This window comes from Styela clava, chromosome 8 (genome assembly GCF_964204865.1).
Source record: "Styela clava chromosome 8, kaStyClav1.hap1.2, whole genome shotgun sequence".
Lineage (NCBI taxonomy): Eukaryota > Metazoa > Chordata > Ascidiacea > Stolidobranchia > Styelidae > Styela > Styela clava.
This window is the reverse complement of record NC_135257.1, coordinates 10,008,776-10,026,665: the sequence shown is the minus strand read 5'-3', so window position 1 is coordinate 10,026,665 and position 17,890 is coordinate 10,008,776. Positions and strand designations below refer to the sequence as shown.

Here is a 17,890-nt window from a genome sequence, read left to right as displayed (position 1 = left end):
ATCCATTTGGCGTATAAGGCGCTGCATAATATGTGCCTCAAGCGAAAGTAGAGAAAAAACGGAAATTACATCGTTTTGTCTCTTCACATTCATCGGAGCTAGACGCAATACGAGGTTGTCTCAGATGGATCGCAACAACAAGACCGGAACGTGTATTGATAATAACGGATTGTCTCAATGCCCTTTCATCTCTTCTTAATTATTCAGCATTCAAAAACATAATAATTGCGTAAATAGCTACAATAATCTCGATGTTAACAAAACAAGGAATACAAATTACATTCCTGTGTAATGCGACACTCGTTTAAAAATATATATATATCACAGATTATTTGAAGCCACAGAAATTCTACCTGAGAATTATATAGAGATAAGGAAAGTGTTCTATTTTAGAGTCTTATCGAACACAACTTTCAAAAAAACTAAGGTTGATATGAATTTTATAGCATAGCACACTTACAGCGTAATATTATGGCAGGGATTTATATATCGTATAAACCAGGGGTCGCAAACTTCTGGTGTTACGGAGCCCGTTAGCAGGTTGGCTATTATTTACTGATTCCCACAATAAATTAAAAATAAATATCTGTTGGAACTTTTAATTAATGTCATATTCGAATTACCGCCTTGTGGCCTCATTCAGACCGTGCCACCGTTGTCAATTTTTTTTAATACGTTTCTGCTCCTTTGAACAGTTACAAAATTAGCCAAGTTAGTATTTTATTTTAATAAGTAAAGCTCGCGGAGCCACTAGGTTTATCTCACGCAGCTCTTGTGCTCCTTATGGGGCATTTGAAAACCTGTGGTATTTAATATAGGCAGGGTTACCATATCGTGCTTATTTCTAAGATTTGTGCTTATTTTCTAGCCCGCGTCCTATAAAGTATAACGATGTGCTCATTTCTAAGAAAAGTGCTTGTTTCTGAGTTGCGTGCTTATTTTGTCTTTGAACCATGGATGACTCGTTCATGTTTAGCGTACAAAGCTTCTGTAGAAGCGAAGGACGGCGTTTAATATCATCATCGAGGTAATACACCTCAATAATTATTATACGCAACGCGTATTCACGCTTCGCAGCGTTATTATTGTGTTGATTAACCACTTTCCAATGTGGCCTCATGGTTCGGTCTCGCCTACGAGGTCTTCCCGGAACGGGTATTTTCTCCTAGTTCGTGGTTCCTGGGACGCGTATTTTCTTTTGTATCAGCGCAATGGACCAATTAAATAAAACCCATCTATGACGGGGGTGGGTAATTACTTTCCTGAGTGGGTCTAATGTAGCCTAGAGCAGTGGTTATCAAACTTGCATGTGTATCGACTGCAAGTGCAGATGCGTACGATGAACATTGGATCGAAAATATATTTGAACGAGTTCGGCAATGCGAGTGTAAAAATCTCTTAAGATCAGAATTATAACGTTTTTTTTTGGCGAAACATAAGCGGGCTTGATAAAACGTGGTAAATTGTAAGAAAGCGTCCGATACTTCGGAAATAGTAAGATTGCTTTTAAATATACATAAATTTGAAATCCTATTCAATATATTCCAACAGAGTGTTTTTTATTTTTAGTTCGATGTTAGGATATTACAGTATCCATTCGAAAGTAGAACAGAGCATGGAAGTAAAATAAGAAAATCGTGTAGGGATCACATCCTATCAACCTTTTAACACCCGTGCTTATTTTTGACTGTAAGTCAGGCTCGTCAACCTGTTTTGTAAAAGTCCACCCTTTCAACCATTTCTTAAAATCTGGTACAACCCGCCCGTCTTACATTCTTAATACGAAGAAAATATGGTATATAGTTCTTGTTGACGCAATAGTTTATTTTTTAGTTAATGTGGCCCTTGCTGTTGGATTCCACCGGCCATTTGTTCTTTGTTGGATTTAATTTCAATGAGTGCAGACAACCCTTGTTCGGAAAGGTATGTCGTAGGGCTGTAGGCATTCGGACGAGAATGGTGACAGCTTTTTGTGAAAGATTGTGAAACTCGGGAAATCCTAATGGTGCTGCCAAAAATTAGTTGTAGGGTTTATACGTGTTGAACTCTGCTTTTTGTACAAGATCTGATCGTAATTCACCAGTTATCTGGCCAAGAGCAACCCCTCCACTTGTAAATGGCTGAATGGCCCATATTAGAGAACCAAGATTCTGATATTCAATATCCGGAAAATAGCCACCGAAGTTTAGCAGTAGCAGATCAAAATGCTTACCGTGTTTTCACGAAGATGAGACAAGATCCTATTTCAGTTTTCTCTCTAAAATTATCAGTAGGGCTTATTTTGGAGGGGATGTCTTTTATTTTCATTTATCAAAAACAAAATTACAAAGTAGAGAATTACGAGATTTCCAAATATACTCACCCATAGATAACATGTTCTTATTTAAAATAATTGTAATAACTCACGATAACGATTATGAGCGTTTTTAATTCCTTAATCTTTCAAAACTGCACCTCAGAGACAGATTGAGACACAGATTGATTTCCTGTTTTGTCTAGCTCTGCGTCGGAAGCAATCCCGCACGTAAGCTTCAGTTGACAGGTTGTCTTGATTGCATACGAAAATAAGTTTTTATCAAATGAATGTTTTGTGACGAAAGATAGTGCAGCGTGTCTGTGTCAGATGGCTAATTAAAAGTTGCCCCTATGACTCAAGAGGAAGTAGATAACGCAAAGAAAGTTATACGCTGCGCCCAATCAATGTTTGCCCTACGTTTTCGAGTTGATTAAAAGTGATGATTTTCAACCAGAATCCCATACATATCCAAAATATTTGAGACTGTATCTAATCGGAACTTGGAGAACGGAAATGAGATTACAAATGAATTGTATACAGACTCACGCTCATTTTTATGAAATATATAGAATCATGGATTAAGTTGGAAAAAGGAAATTACAGGACATATATGCTAGATGGCAACAGAGCACCGACTAGTCTGATGTAACGGATCTGATCATTTGAACACTTCAGCTTTGAACGATTCAGCACAACTTTTGTTGTGCAAATTTGAGTTCGCTTTCATTGCCCCGGAGTGCATAGCAGGAAAAAGGATGGAAAAGTGTAGTTTTTATTTAAGTTATGAAAGGCAAGCTAGATTAATTGTGCCATTCATAAAGTAGACGAGTTAGCTAAGTCGAGCGATGCTGTTTTTTGTGTGCCATTTTTTTGTTTTCGTTGTTTTCAAGTATTTTGTGTTTGTACTGATGTGAGAATGTTATTAATTAGTTCATCCGGTTAACCTGAGCAATCATGCTTACACCCAAAACCTTACACTAAAAAAATTCGCCGGCCACAGTAAAAAGAACATTTTCATGCTGAATGGTTTTAAAACATACTACTTTGAAGAATATTTGTTTTGGCAGGCTAAAATAAAAATAATAAAATATACCTATTCAAATTACTCTTGTTATGTCCATTATATCATACGATGACGAAATACATTATATACTACTCGTTGCACTCACGTTCGGAACTTTCGATTCATTTCCGATTGAAACATGTGCGATCAATTAACTATGTGTATGAATGAGTTGTACAGTTCAATTCACCCAAAGCCTTATTGAAATATATGCGTTAATCCCGTGCTACGTCCGATTGGAAACGGGCTTTAGTTTTTATGTACGTTCCAAAACTGTAATATATATACATCATTTGAAGACACAGAAATGTGATGTTGGTCTGGTAATTAGTACCTGTCGAAATGGAACTAAATGAATTTTTGACTAATAAAATTCCCCGAGAGCTTTAGTAGAAATAGTCATATTTCTATTTGAGTCGCAATAACATGATTGGGGCGTGTATTTTCGAATAGGTGTTTTAATCGGTTCTGAAATAGGCTGATAGAGAATTTACAAACCACCTGAAAATATTTCATTTGATTATTTTTCACTTGAATTTATATGAGTCAGTTAGACCCAACAGTGAAACGCACTTCGTTCACGAAATAAGTTTCGAAAAACAACGTTTTTGCAACGATGGCATTCCAGAGCTCAGGTTTAATCCTGCCTTCAAAACTGCGTTGTTGAAATGTCAGTAGGCATACTGAAAAATATCGTACAGCAACTGCTAATTTATTTTAAAATACACGAAGAGCCAAGTCGGAAACTGAACAGATATTTTTTTTCGATAATTGCTGTTGTGTCTAGCTCTGCGCCGAAAACATACTTTACAGCTTATAAAAGTCTGCGTGTTTATCCGCGATTTTATTTATCTATTATAAATGTAGGTATTCACTATATGATGAACCTACTCAAGCTAGTTTTTTAGCTTTTTTCGATTAAAAGATTCTCCTACCGAAGAATACAATATATAGTCTAGCTTAGTTTTTTTAAGGTTCTATTGTAATGTATAAAATTGATATGCTTGCTGATAAAAGGCGAATTGAGGTGTACTTTGTGTAAACAATCGAGATAATAGAGCTATGGGAAAAATATTTCATGGTGAGGTTCGAACATTGACAATAACGATGTAAATTCATGTACGGTTGTTAAACAAGTAAGGCAGTGAGTAGTCTGGAATGAAGCAGTATGGAATCGAATTGCTTCTTGAATCGATTGCTAAACTGTTCTTATATGCTGTCTTGATATTGATCTGACAAAGACACTGCATACACTGTTTCTCAAATAATTGTTTTGATATTGTACATATTATTGAATACAAATGAACAGTTTAAAGAGGGCTGGTATCTAGACAAAATCTCGGTTGCACTGCACATATGCCGAGTTGTAGTTTACCGTCACTTAGGTCTTAGCTCATATATACGCAGGATATGACCAAGTAAACCAAACCAACGCAGATGAATATCGATCAAGATTCATTCAAGGGATGAACATTTTACCGCAAAAGATATGAGTCATGGTGAAAATTTTACAGTGAATTCTTTATATGAGGAATAAGTCTTCACTTTTAACCTGCGACATCGGTATAATTGAATCTCAGGCGCTTCCCACTTTGACATACTCGTATCGCCTATAGCACAACTCTGCAAATGAAATAGTGGATCACTAAATGGACTATAATTACAATTTGAAATGTTGCTCCTCACAAAATAGAGTGTTATTTTAAATAATTTTTTCGTACATACTGTTCGTTTACAGTTTTTTAGCTTTATATACTGGTTTCATATTTCCAATTCAGTTTGGTCCCAATATGTCTTCATATTCCTCAGATATATTCCATGAACTATCTGAATATACAGCACCATCTTGGGTCGGAGATTTGAAAATTCTACCAAAACGACAAGTTACGGTTAGTATGTTACTAAGCATAACATTTTCATTGCGCGTGATGCTAATCACTTATCTTTCGTTGTTTATCAGCTTGCGGTGAAACCGACTCCAATCCACCGGTGGAATATTACTGAAATTCCAGAAGATTATACGATTTATATAAAACGAGATGATCTAACAGGATGCTCTTTGAGTGGAAGCAAGGTAATACTAACACTGAGTTTTGACTTATTTTGCCTTAACCCACAATATTGAAATATTTATAAAGTAAAATATAGCAATAATGTATCAATATGAGAGATTAATCATATTTTATTCGTTGCAAATATGCAATTTCATTTTTGCGTATTAGAGGTTTGTGGCATTGTCCTAATTAAGCAAACTTATAATGATAAACAAGGCGAATTATGTGCCTTTTCTTGGTCCACGTGAGGTAATAAATAAGTGACTGAAGTACGTTAAGCGTACTAATTAATTTTGTCGTCTGCTACAGATGTATATTGTTGACTTGCTCGTCATTATGAACTTGATCAACATAACTGTATATTAATCCGCAAACCGTTGAAATACAAACATTACGATGTATTTCCGGAAACATGTATATATGCTGCTTTTATATACACCTACAACATTATGTCTTATGACATAATCGACCGAGTTTGCTACAATTTCGTGATATAATTTACACTAAAATTCTTTATTGTATTCACGGAACCGGTAAGATTCGTAACTGTACCGTAGTGCAGGAAGTGATACAAATTTATGGTCACCCATTTTGAACTTGCTTTATTTGACGAAATGTTCTTGTTGTTACCAAGAAGGTGATAAGCCTCACAATTTTAGTAGGAACGCATTAAGAGTTTTATTGCATGCTGAGAGGAACAGTTTTACCTCTCTTTGTCAAACCTTTGTGAAACGTGGAAACTCTTGAAAATCAAATCCCATTTGGTGTAGTTTGCATTTTCCATTAAAATTAAAGGTAAAATTTATCTAACATTAATGGGGCGATCAGACGAAATCATAATCGCCCTTCAATTGTGACATTTTTTGTTTTGAACTACTCACAAACTACATTTCCATATAATAATATAATGCGTCTTTCTCCCCGAACAAGACTCCGCAAAAGAAGCACTGCTAAGTAATGAGCTATTTTTGGAAGGACCAGAATATTTCGATTGACATTGCCTACCCAATTTATCATACCCTGAGTGAGGTAGTGGGCATAGGATTTAATCCTGCGGTGCCTAGTTAGGCCCAGCGCATAGGCCGAATATCATGTACAGTTACCATGGAAATTACATCTGCTTTTTTTAAGGAACTAAAATAATTTTTTTGGCGCTCGATTACCCATTTAGTTGAAATAATGTGGGACTTACCAAATAATGTTTCCCTCCTGCAATGCCAAGAGTTGAATAAAAGTAATAAAAGTTTTTATATTATGTTAACGTCTCGCTTGAAAAACACCTCAGGATGGAATTAATACAGCTTGTAACAAAACTCATATTCAATAGATTAAAATATGGTAGGGTGCAAGTAACACCTTTTAATATTTCCTGCAGTTCGAATCATCCATTCTTATTATCAGGTTAGAAAGCTTGAGTTTCTTCTTGCTGATGCGATGGTCAAAGGTTACAAATCTGTGATAACAGGTGGTACAACACAATCTAATCATTCTCGTGCTACCCTTGTCGCTGCTAGACAATTGGGTCTCGACTGTCATCTAGTGCTTCGTTCAAGGGAAGAAGTGAGAATTCGAATTTGAATTAACTTATTGCATTAATTACACAGTAATACACCGATCTAGTTCTACGTAATCGCTGATTACCTGATTATAGAATTAAAAAATTAGTCAAACGTAATCTGCTTTATTGTATGCTTACATGTCCTCACCACTTCCCTATTTTGTTAAATAACGAGATAATAGCATAAAGCTTGTTTCTATCATATAATACCTCTGGAATGTAGATCGGCGAGTCATACAGTACATCAGGAAATTTTATAATGATGGAAGCTGGTAGTCCGAATATATACATTTTACCATGGCAACCGTTCACGACAGAGACATTTGAAAATTACATTAAGCACTTGGCAAAATATATCGGGTAATGTAGAAAAAAAATATTGTTTCTAAATGTTAGTATCTCAGTTAGTTAACCGACGATATTTTACCAAGTACATTATGGCTTATTCTACTTACGATATACGCTAAACATATTAAGTCATTGAATAAAATATTGAATACAAGAGAGAACAACATACATGTGCACGATTGCCTCGCTACGATCCATTTGGCAGAAAATTCATGAAACAATGCAAGTTTTCAAAATTCGTAAAATTTTTGATTAAAGAAAAATTTCACGAGTCAAAAACAAATAAAAGTGATCGCTTGAATACTGGAAATATGAAAGCAAATATTCAACAAAAATATTTATAGCTAACTTCGTGATTACTTATGTAAATTCTTCATTCAGAGAGACTACCAAAAGTATACCGTATCATATTCCATGTGGGGGCGACAACGAGCTCGCCATATTTGGTTACATCAGCGCTTGGGAAGAATTGATGAAACAGAAAGTTCACGAACGTTATGACGATATTGTTTTTGCCAATGGAACTTCGGGGACTGCTATTGGTCTTGGTATCGGAAACTATCTTACCGGAAGTAAACTCAAGTAATTACGTAAACACGTTTTCAAGTCGTTTGGTAGTTGTTCTTTTATATTTATATGACAGTATTATAAGATTGACAGTCTTTTCGACATTCAAAATTAAAGTAACGATATATACATTTTGTTCGTTGTTAATTGTATTTGTATTTGAGGCAAGGGGAAAAACAGAAGACATGCGCTTTCATCGACAAAGTATATACATTTGTTTCTGGAAATTAGTTGTTGTACAGATGATATATTTTTCAAACCATTTGAGCTGTTTATATTTTCTTTCAAATAAATGATTTTTTTATAGGATTCATCCTGTCCTGACTTCAAGCACCATAGAATTAGTTCAAGACAAAATGGACAAGACATTGTGTCGTTTCGGTTTAGATGTTAAATCCAAAGATCTTTTTGATATCATTGACGGTTATATCGGCGGAGGATACAATGTCTACACGAAGGAAGATGTTAGTAAGTACACAGACAACCTGATTTTTTCTTCTTTTGTGACACTAAATTGAATTCGAAGACGAGGAGCAAAAAATATTTATTCTCGTGTCATTTGCGCTGAGTGATTGATATATATATATATCCAAATTTGCGAATAGCGGGTCATAATTCCTTGTTTGTTTTTGTAGTAATTAATCAGTCGACTATAAGAACAACTGGAATATACTGTGATCCCGTGTACGTAGGAAAAGCTCTTAAAGGTCTCAAAACAGAGCTCAGGATCAATCCAGGTCGCTTCAAAGGGAAGCGGATTTTATTCATCCACACAGGTGCCAACCTCTATATTTTTGTTAGGAGAGAAATATATAAACGTGCGATTGTTTATCTTTAATTAAGTTAATATACTGAATATTTTCGTAGGAGGAACATTTGGAATGATGGAAAAAGACATTGCAAAAATAATCCATACTAACGAATCAACCAAGAGAATCAAACAATGGTGCGATGTTTTCCCAACTTTCATCAATACGGAGTCAGTCGACTGTTTACGAACCAAATAAATTGCACAAAACTAAATGATTCAGAGAATATCTAGAATACTTTTACAGGATAATTATCAAATGTAGTAATCGTGGTACAAGTTCCACATATGAGTAAAAGTGTAAAATTGTAACTAGTTGATTTTAACTATTTCATATATCAATGACAGGGGATTTCGCATAAGCTGCGAATTCCTGTAGTAGACGATCTTCACGCGAAACTGTCAGAAAATTCCTAAAAGCCATGAAAATCGTGTTATTCGCACTACTCTGTCATTGACAGCCTGTCCGAAAATGAACTCATATCAACATTATAGTAAACATTTCAAACAGTACACAAAACATATACTGTCTGTTCATTTAAGAAAAATAAGCAGCGTCAACAAAACCTGGTCATGGAATTGAGTGCGCTCGCATATTATCATTATATATGTTGCGATTGATGAGTACGCGGCAAGTGTAAAAAAGACCCACGCAAAGCGAAAAGTGTTAGTAATCAATAACGGAAGGGGTTTCAGCACAATGTAAATGTAACTATAGCGTATCGATGTCACAGCATCATAAAGAAAGAGTTCGAACCTATATTTTACAAACTTATGAAAGGTATATCAGAAGCGGTGGCTTTATAATTCACTCTCCCATAGCTAGACCGACAACTATATATGTGAGCACCCTGTCTAATTTGCAACCACTATTACATTGATTCGTATGTAATAGCAATATTAAAGTTAATATATTCAGAGTCATTTATTTCTTTGTCGACTTAAAGACCAAGATAATGATTTTGTTTTAAATTATATAACACGACTCAATTCAGATGAATTCTATTATTATTGCGGCACACAAAGATACATAATTGTGATGAGCCAGAATATATTATAAAAGTGCTGCTCATTTAATGATCGACTGCAAATTTTTAATAATTCTTCGAACAAGAGAGAAATGAACACACATGATTAGATGAAATCCAAATTGAATATTTTAATACACCACTAATTTCTATTTAAAAACTGTGTATATAATCTATATATAAATAAATAGTCTTTAATTTCCTAAAATTCGACTATATATAAACATGTCCAAGATCTGTGTGACTTTTAATTCCAAAACAGAGAGAGTCTTTTAAAAATGAGTGCTGCCTCCTTTGTAGGTAGCGACAATTTGTTTGTCTTGCTCCCTGAGATTAACGCTTTAGCATAGTGATGCAGGTCGCTTCTTATAATCCGTTCTCCATCGTCATTTTGTACTTGGGCGGCATCTATTAAAGAATCAGCTATTTTATTTCGCACTACTTCGAAATGCTTTTGTTGAATGAGATCTTTGTGAGGCTGAACGCCATCAACTGCATATGATGCAAGTGCCAACGATTTACTTTCAGTTCCATGGAAAGTTTTTCTCCATACACTCATGGCAACGCGCTGGAAAGGCGTCTGATACGGTTTACTCTGAAAAAGTTAAGCTCAGTTTTAGTGTTTTGGTACTCGAAACCAGTTCTCGTTATGGATAAGTAAGCGGGAAATATTCGAATTATTGTATCTTTTTAATATGAAACAATACAACGTACAATTTTATCTTTATTGTATATGTGAAGACTCGTAGATACAAACAATTTCAAAAAAGGGTTCCAAGAATCAATGCAAAATGTACTTTCACATTTTGAGTGCGAGTGGAGAATGCTACGTTATGTTATGGTATTGTGCTATCTATATAAATATAGTTAGTAAATTCAGTAAACGCATTTGTAATTGTATAAGCACTCGATAAGGCATCGTGTGATTTTGCCATATAATACTTTTGGGATAACTTCAGTATTATTCAATTGCATTGCCGTGACTGGGAAAGTATAGTCGACAACAGAATCGAAAAAATGATATAAACTGACTGATTTTAAGACAGATTAAACTAATTTAAAAATTGCAGAAATACCATCATAGTAATAAATTATTACTTTTGGTGGTCCGGGGGGGCGCGGTTGCAATAAATTTTCATCTTTGGTTTGAATAACTTCGCTGAAATCTTCAACAAACTCTTGGCGAATGATCTTTTTGTCTGTCACTTTTCCAGCTGTTTATTGAAATGGATATAATTGAATATGGATATATAAAGCGATTTATCGTTAAGTTTCGATATCAATTTTCACAATGCTATACGTAATACAAAGAGAGTTGAAACTCTATAATAAAAAACGTGCCCGGAAAATAAGATGAGGAAATTGCGTCGTGGCTTGTTTTACGTTTGAAAATGGTTCGCCTATATACCAAATGTGGCCTAATATCCCGTGATGATATAGAATGCTTCAATATGGCAATTTTATTAGGTTGCAAAATTTGAGCAGACTTTCATACACTATAAAAAAAATTAATAACGCACCTTTTATAAGCTGCAGAAAATGTTTATCTCGCGGATTTTTGTTCTCCATATAATCTCGTACTTGCTTACGATCACAAACCGGTGAGGATAAATTTCTAAAAAATGGGGCCAATATATATATACAAAAACAGTTCGACAAAGAAAAACACATTTTCATAATTTTCATATCACAAAATTCAGTGTATTGTATCATGAACTAAATCACATTAAATTTACTCGAGAACTATATGGTATTACATATTCTGTACCTAGAATACACTCTTTTAGGTATTGAACAATTTCAAGAAAGAATTATTTGTACCTTCTTGTTTGCTCCTTGACTCCCCATAATAATAATTCATACTTCCACATATGCCCTGCCATATCTTCATTTTGGTAACGAGTACATCTAGCTGTCCCTTTGTTGTCGGTTATCTGAAACATATTGTTATGAAATGTTTTGCAGGTTTACTCTGAATAAGGCTTTAAATAATCAGTTCATATTTTTATTCTCCTCCATGCAGCGTGTATGATGTTAATACCACTTCCTAATTTGACCACAGCCAAAACAAAAAGAATAAATACATAACACGGAATTCATTTAATAAAACATCAATTTTATGTAAACACAACAACTAATGAAATGCTACGGTTATTTATGTAAAATGAATTTTTACCTCCAAAGTCCACGTTCCTCTAGGATCTTCTCCCCAATGAAATACTGACATATAAGGCCAATCAATTAAGAGGGTTTTATCATCAAGTCTTCTGGTGTTCATTAACTGTAATATAAGCATCAGATATGAAGCTTTGAATATATTTGTAGTTTATTATATATATATATACAATATATTCATATCGACGGTTTAGATGAAGACAATATTTATATGAAGATTAATGCGGAGTAATTATAATTACAAACAATGCAAATACAGAAACTGGCGCATAAGGAATATTAAAACCACTTATTCCAATGGAAATATTGGGTTTTGTTTTTATGTTGGTTTGGCTTTGTTAGTATAAAGAAGGGCAAGAATTTTAATTTGCTCGTGTTCGTGTCAGATAACTGCATTTCTATTGCAATTTAGTATGCGTCTTTACTACTAATACTGACAAATGGCTTTTTTAATTGGAAGCATTACTATTACAATCATGGCTGTAAGTTATTTGGTATCACATTACAGAGCAATTTAATAAATTTGTCTGTCCTGCGAACAAAAATATGGGTTTGAACACCAATGGAACAAATCTCGCAAGCATGGTCTGATAGAGATATGCACACTGATTTCGTCAGTTCATAGCGTACCTGGGATATTGTTCCGCATGGTGATTTTATTCGCACGCTGATATCTCCTCTGCACTTCACATCGTAGCTTAAAACAACCTGCAATATAAAAATGGCAGTTGGACTCATTGATTTTATTTATATACGAATATTACGCTAACAAATTAGAAACACACCTGAACATGTTCCAACTTTAAAACTTGATTTTCGGTATCCTGACACCCATTTGTCTGTGCTTGGATCGTCAATGTTCCACCACTTGGTATAACCCTATTTGATAGATAAGTTATGTCACATAGAATATAGCTACAGTCATATTGAATCAGCTCGCTCAAGTTTTAAACAGTGAGTGACGCCGCAGAGAAAATTGCTATGATTCAGGAAACTCTTATGAGTGAAATACGGGTAAATGGCTACGGTTAGAGTTATATTGAGTGTGGCTGTTTGCGATGTTTTCTCTGCATAGCTTTTAAAAACTGTGTATATTTAAACACAAAACTACAATCAACTGACCCCACTTTGGCATTATTACGTTCACCAAACTTTAAGAGAGATTAAAATTTGATAATTGAAATCTCATCAATGACATGACGTCGTGTGTTGCGTTGCATAAATATAGTTGTGTTCTTTTCTTTTTTCAAATCTAATTTGGATTACTATAAAGCATGAAGTCAATTCTGGTTGCTATACATGAGGGCAAGAGTATTAAAAATTTTCCTGAATAAGTACTTGTTTGATCTAAGCTTAGCTGACATTTTTTGGATTAGACTACCTGTGAGATTTCGGATGTTGAAGTTTGCAGAACCTCTGTTTGTCGACATTGATCCATGTTTCGGCGGCTGTTGTTATGTGAAGGGCATTCAGCGCACCAAATCCGTAACTAAAGCAAATAACAATACAACATTGTGGAAATGTCCACCATTATGTTTTTACTTCCTTGACTGTGGTGCTAGCGGAAAGTTCTCCGTGGTCAATTCGGGAACAACAAAAATAAAAAATACTCACTAGGTATGGACATGAAAGCCGGCTCCATTAATTTGCCAGTTGTCATTGTTAGGATCAACAACTAATGCAGTGTGAGCTATCAAATGCTGAACATCTCTCCATGTCAAGGCAGGGCTGTGAATGAAACATAAGATGAGAGACAAATTAACGACATTTCGTCAGATGCATGCACACACATTTCTTCCACTTACTTCGCCTGAAGTACCATTGTAGCAACTGATGAAGCAAGAGGAGTGACAGAAGAAGTGCCTCGGAAGTTATTTACACACCCGTTGTGCAGACTCGTCGTAATCTATAAGCGAGCTTGATTCAATTAGTGGATAACAAACTAAGAAAAAAAATATTAACGGCTTCAGACCGTTTTGGAAATCTAGTTGCAAAGTTAGATCTTAATGCAGTGCTTTGGCTACGCAGGCGCAGTTAATGCATACTGTTTTTGTCTCTGCAAGATTGCATGCCGATGATAGAGCAAATCGATCTTTGTTTGGATACAAATCAGGACTTTGACTAAATTACGATCAATGGCAACGTCATTTAGAAAGTAGGGCTCTATTTTGCAAATAAATTTCTGGTTCCGATTTGCCAAGCAGCATACTATATTAAAATATTTAATCAAAGTATTATGCCGTTTGAACTGATCTATAAGTTGGTGCCAAAGAGTTATTGGGCATCAAGTTACAAAAAATAAGAATCGTTGTATATAAATCCCATCATACCATCATATCATAATCAAATGGATTGGAGTGTGTGTCAGTAGAAGGAAGTGTTGCCATAATACATGTGCATTGTTCACTATAAATAGCATTCAAACCATTCCGGGAGCTAGAGGCTAAAAAATATACAAAACACTAAGATACAATAAGAACAAAAAATGATTTATTTGTCTTGAAAAATCCCAAATGGTGTTGTCGAAATCTCCTTAATAATGTTAGTGAAAATTTAAAAGTTATATTACGTTTTCGGGGTGTATTATTTTCATTTTGGAATAATGATATATTATAGGGTTTATTTACTTTCGCTTCGCATTCGGTTGTGGGCAAAATTAAAGTCGTCTATTTTTGGAAGAACCAGAATATTTCGATTGACATTGCCTACCCAATTTATCATACCCTGAGTGAGGTAGTGGGCATAGGATTTAATCCTGCGGTGCCTAGTTAGGCCCAGCGCTTTAACCACTAGGCCAAATATCATGTACAGATGCCATGGAAATTACATCTGCTTTCTTTAAGGAACTAAAATTATTTTTTTGGCGCTCGCGTACCAAATTAGTTAAAATAATGTGGGACTTACAAAATACCATTTCCCTCCTGCAATGACAAGAGTTGAATAAAAGTAATAAAAGTTTGTATATTATGTTAACGTCTCGCTTGAAAAACACCTCAGGATGGAATTAATACAGCTTGTAACAAAACTCATATTCAATAGATTAAAATATGGTAGAGTGCAAGTAACACCTCTTAATATTTCCTGCAGTTCGAATCATCCATTCTAATTATCAGGTTAGAAAGCTTGAGTTTCTTCTTGCTGATGCGATGGTCAAAGGTTACAAATCTGTGATAACAGGTGGTACAACACAATCTAATCATTCTCGTGCTACCCTTGTCGCTGCTAGACAATTGGGTCTCGACTGTCATCTAGTACTTCGTTCAAGGGAAGAAGTGAGAATTCGAATTTGAATTAACTTATTGCATTAATTACACAGTAATACACCGATCTAGTTCTACGTAATTGCTGATTACCTGATTATAGAATTAAAAAATTAGTCAAACGTAATCTGCTTCATTGTATGCTTACATGTCCTCACCACTTCCCTATTTTGTTAAATAATGAGATAATAGCATAAAGCTTGTTTCTATCATATAATACCTCTGGAATGTAGATCGGCGAGTCATACAGTACATCAGGAAATTTTATAATGATGGAAGCTGGTAGTCCGATTATATACATTTTACCATGGCAACCGTTCACGACAGAGACATTTGAAAATTACATTAAGCACTTGGCAAAATATATCGGGTAATGTAGAAAAAAATATTGTTTATAAATGTTAGTATTTCAGTTAGTTAAACGACGATATTTTACCAAGTACATTATGGCTTATTCTACTTACGATATACGCTAAACATATTAAGTCATTGAATAAAATATTGAATACAAGAGAGAACAACATACATGTGCACGATTGCCTCGCTACGATCCATTTGGCAAAAAATTCCTTGGGTAATGCAAGTTTTCAAAATTCGTAAAATTTTTAATTAAAGAAAATTTCACGAGTCAAAAACAAATTAAAGTGATCGCTTGAATACTGGAAATTTGAAAGCAATTATTTAACGAAACTATTTATAGCTAACTTCGTGATTACTTATGTAAATTCTTTATTCAGAGAGACTACCAAAAGTATACCGTATCATATTCCATGTGGGGGCGACAACGAGCTCGCCATATTTGGTTACATCAGCGCTTGGGAAGAATTGATGAAACAGAAAGTTCACGAACGTTATGACGATATTGTTTTTGCCAATGGAACTTCGGGGACTGCTATTGGTCTTGGAATCGGAAACTATCTTACCGGAAGTAAACTCAAGTAATTACGTAAACACGTTTTCAAGTCGTTTGGTAGTTGTTCTTTTATATTTATATGACAGTATTATAAGATTGACAGTCTTTTTGACATTCAAAATAAAAGTAACGATATATATTCTGTTCGTTGTTAATTGTATTTGTATTTGACGCAAGGGGAAAAACAGAAGACAATGCACTTTCACCGACAAAGTATATACTTTTGTTTCTGGAAATTAGTTGTTGTACAGATGATATATTTTTCGAATCATTTTGAACCATTTGAGCTGTTTATATTTTCTTTCAAATAAATGATTTTTTTATAGGATTCACCCCGTCCTGACTTCAAGCACCATAGAATTAGTTCAAGACAAAATGGACAAGACATTGTGTCGTTTCGGTTTAGATGTTAAATCCAAAGATCTTTTTGATATCATTGACGGTTATATCGGCGGAGGATACAATGTCTACACGAAGGAGGATGTTAGTAAGTGCACAGACAACCTGATTTTTCTTCTTTTGTGACACTAAATTGAATCCAAAGACAAGGAGCAAAAATTATTTATTCTCGTGTCACTTGTGCTGAATGATTGATATATATATATATATATCCAAATTTGCGAATAGCGGGTAATAATTCCTTGTTTGTTTTTGCAGTAATTAATCAGTCGACTATAAGAACAACTGGAATATACTGTGATCCTGTGTACGTAGGAAAAGCTCTTAAAGGTCTCAAAACAGAGCTTAGGATCAATCCAGGTCGCTTTAAAGGAAAGCGGATTTTATTCATCCACACAGGTGCCAACCTCTATATTTTTGTTAGGAGATAAATATATAAACGTGCGATTGTTTATCTTTAATTAAGTTAATATACTGAATGTTTTCGTAGGAGGAACATTTGGAATGATGGAAAAAGACATTGCAAAAATAATCCATACTAACGAATCAACCAAGAGAATCAAACAATGGTGCGATGTTTTTCCAACTTTCATCAATACGGAGTCAGTCGACTGTTTACGAACCAAATAAATTGCACAAAACTAAATGATTCAGAGAATATCTAGAATACTTTTACAGGATAATTATCAAATGTAGTAATCGTGGTACAAATTCCACATATGTGTAAAAGTGTAAAAATGTAACTAGCTGATTTTAACTGTTTCTTTCATATATCAATGACAGGGGATTTCGCATAAGCTGCGAATTCCTGTAGTAGACGATCTTCACGCGAAACTGCCAGAAAATTCCTGAAAGCCATGAAATTCGTGTTATTCGCACTACTCTGCCATTGACAGCCTGTCCAAAAATGAACTCATATATATCTACATTATAGTAAACATTTCAAACAGTACACCAAACATATACTGTCTGTTCATTTAAGAAAAAATAAGCAGCGTCAACAAAACCTGGTCATGGAATTGAGTGCGCTCGCATATTATCATTATATATGTTGCGATTGATGAGTACGCGGCAAGTGTAAAAAATACAGTCCCACGCAAAGCGAAAAGTGTTAGTTATCCATAACGGAAGGGGTTTCAGCACAATGTGAATGTAACTATAGTCTATCGATGTCATAAAGAAAGAGTTCGAACCTATATTTTACAAACTTATGAAAGGTATATCAGAAGCGGTGGCTTTATAATTCACTCTCCCATAGCTAGACCGACAACTGCATGTGAGCACCATGTCTGATTCGCACCCACTATTACATTGATTCGTATGTAATAACAATTTTGAAATTAATATATTCAGCAGTCATTATTTCTTTGTCGACTTAAAGACCACGATAATAATTTTGTTTTAAATTGTTCAACACCAGA

General features: G+C 34.7%; 3 protein-coding genes across 3 annotated transcripts; 2 read left to right on the top strand and 1 right to left on the bottom strand.

The window, feature by feature from the left end:
* The first annotated feature begins 5,101 nt into the window (after window positions 1-5,101).
* On the top strand, window positions 5,102-9,362 carry LOC120346277 (uncharacterized). Its single transcript, XM_039415979.2, has 8 exons — window positions 5,102-5,248; window positions 5,320-5,433; window positions 6,815-6,973; window positions 7,195-7,331; window positions 7,701-7,901; window positions 8,194-8,354; window positions 8,522-8,662; window positions 8,754-9,362. Exons 1-8 carry the CDS (start codon window positions 5,150-5,152, stop codon window positions 8,891-8,893), a joined length of 1,152 nt encoding a protein of 383 aa, XP_039271913.2. The 5' UTR covers window positions 5,102-5,149; the 3' UTR covers window positions 8,894-9,362.
* A 204-nt stretch (window positions 9,363-9,566) lies between these two features.
* On the bottom strand, window positions 9,567-14,342 carry LOC144425839 (furin-like protease kpc-1). Its single transcript, XM_078115561.1, has 11 exons — window positions 14,228-14,342; window positions 13,703-13,803; window positions 13,512-13,625; window positions 13,279-13,386; window positions 12,683-12,776; window positions 12,528-12,605; window positions 11,899-12,003; window positions 11,544-11,656; window positions 11,243-11,337; window positions 10,821-10,936; window positions 9,567-10,317 (listed from the first exon to the last, which is right to left on the bottom strand). Exons 1-11 carry the CDS (start codon window positions 14,282-14,284, stop codon window positions 9,970-9,972), a joined length of 1,329 nt encoding a protein of 442 aa, XP_077971687.1. The 5' UTR covers window positions 14,285-14,342; the 3' UTR covers window positions 9,567-9,969.
* A 553-nt stretch (window positions 14,343-14,895) lies between these two features.
* On the top strand, window positions 14,896-17,880 carry LOC144425720 (uncharacterized). The gene is made up of 7 exons (XM_078115259.1): window positions 14,896-14,958; window positions 15,011-15,169; window positions 15,391-15,527; window positions 15,895-16,095; window positions 16,397-16,557; window positions 16,728-16,868; window positions 16,960-17,880. The coding sequence occupies exons 1-7, from the start codon at window positions 14,896-14,898 to the stop codon at window positions 17,097-17,099; spliced, it is 1,002 nt and encodes a 333-aa protein (XP_077971385.1). The 3' UTR covers window positions 17,100-17,880.
* Window positions 17,881-17,890: the final 10 nt, after the last annotated feature.